This window comes from Eimeria mitis, genomic scaffold, assembly GCF_000499745.2.
Source record: "Eimeria mitis Houghton genomic scaffold, Emh_scaff3644, whole genome shotgun sequence".
In the NCBI taxonomy this organism is placed as follows: Eukaryota; Apicomplexa; class Conoidasida; order Eucoccidiorida; family Eimeriidae; genus Eimeria; species Eimeria mitis.
Window position 1 is genome coordinate 2,438 of NW_013571986.1, and position 945 is coordinate 3,382.

Genomic DNA, 945 nt, shown 5'->3' on the forward strand with positions numbered 1-945 from the left:
AGCTGCAGCTGCTGCTGCTGCTGGCTGCCTGCTGTCGTGGGGCCGCTGAGCCCCCGGATGTGTCCGTACACCCGGGAGCTGCAGCAGGGAATGCCAGTCTAGCTTCTGCTGTTGCAGCTGCTGCTGCAGCAGCAGCTGCTGCTGCTGTTGCTGCTGTTGCTGCTCTTGCTGCTGCAGCAGCAGCAGCAAACGTTGCTGCTGCTGCAGCTCCTGTAGGGCTTCCAATCCTGCTGCAGCAACGCCGCTGCAGCACGAAGACAGCGGCTGCTGCTGCTGCAGCAGCAAAGGCTGCTGCTGCCTCGGTTGTGCTATGCAATCCCCTGCTGCCCCTGCTGCTCGTGCTGCTGCTGCTGCTGCTGCTGCTGCTACTGCTGTTGCTGCTGCTGTTGCTGTTGCTGCCGATGGCCTCTTTGAATCGACGCCGTCCAGCTGCTGCTGCTGCTGCTGCTGCTGCCGCTGCTGCTGCTGCTTTTCCTCCATCCAAGTTGATTGCTGCTGCCGCGACTGCTGCGGGTGCGGCTGCTGTTGCTGCTGCTGCTGTTGCTGCTGCTGCTGCTGCTGGGGCCTAGCGGGGGCCCCCAAGTGGGATCTGCTGCAGCGGCTGCCCGCCTCAGCAAGCCTGGACTTGTCTGCTGCAGCACAAACCTGCAGCACTTGCGGCTGCTGCTGCTGCTGCTGCTGTTGCCGCTGCTGCTGCTGCTGCTGCATAGATGCGTTTGTCTCTGTTTCTTTGTCCTCCTGCGGGAGCTGAGTTTGCTGCTGCAGCAGCGAACCAAAGAGCTGCTGCTGCTGCTCCTTCTCTTCTTCCTCCCCTTGCTGTTGCTGCTGCTGCTGCTCCTGCTGCTCCTTCTTCTCCTGCTGCTGCTGCTCCTGCTGCTGCTGCTGCTGCTGCTGCTCTGTTGTGTAAGACAGCGGAGGCGACGCCGCTCTGGGCGTTGCTGCCTT

At 62.6% G+C, this 945-nt stretch overlaps 1 protein-coding gene across 1 annotated transcript in view; it reads right to left on the reverse strand.

Annotated features, from left to right (window-relative positions):
* Window positions 1-945, reverse strand: part of EMH_0068120 (uncharacterized protein) — a gene marked incomplete at both ends in the record, with an annotated part of 4,056 nt that overhangs the window by 839 nt on the left and 2,272 nt on the right. The window contains one exon of the mRNA XM_013498697.1: window positions 70-943. Coding sequence (XP_013354151.1) covers window positions 70-943 — 874 coding nt within the window. The remainder of the gene's footprint in view (window positions 1-69; window positions 944-945) is intronic.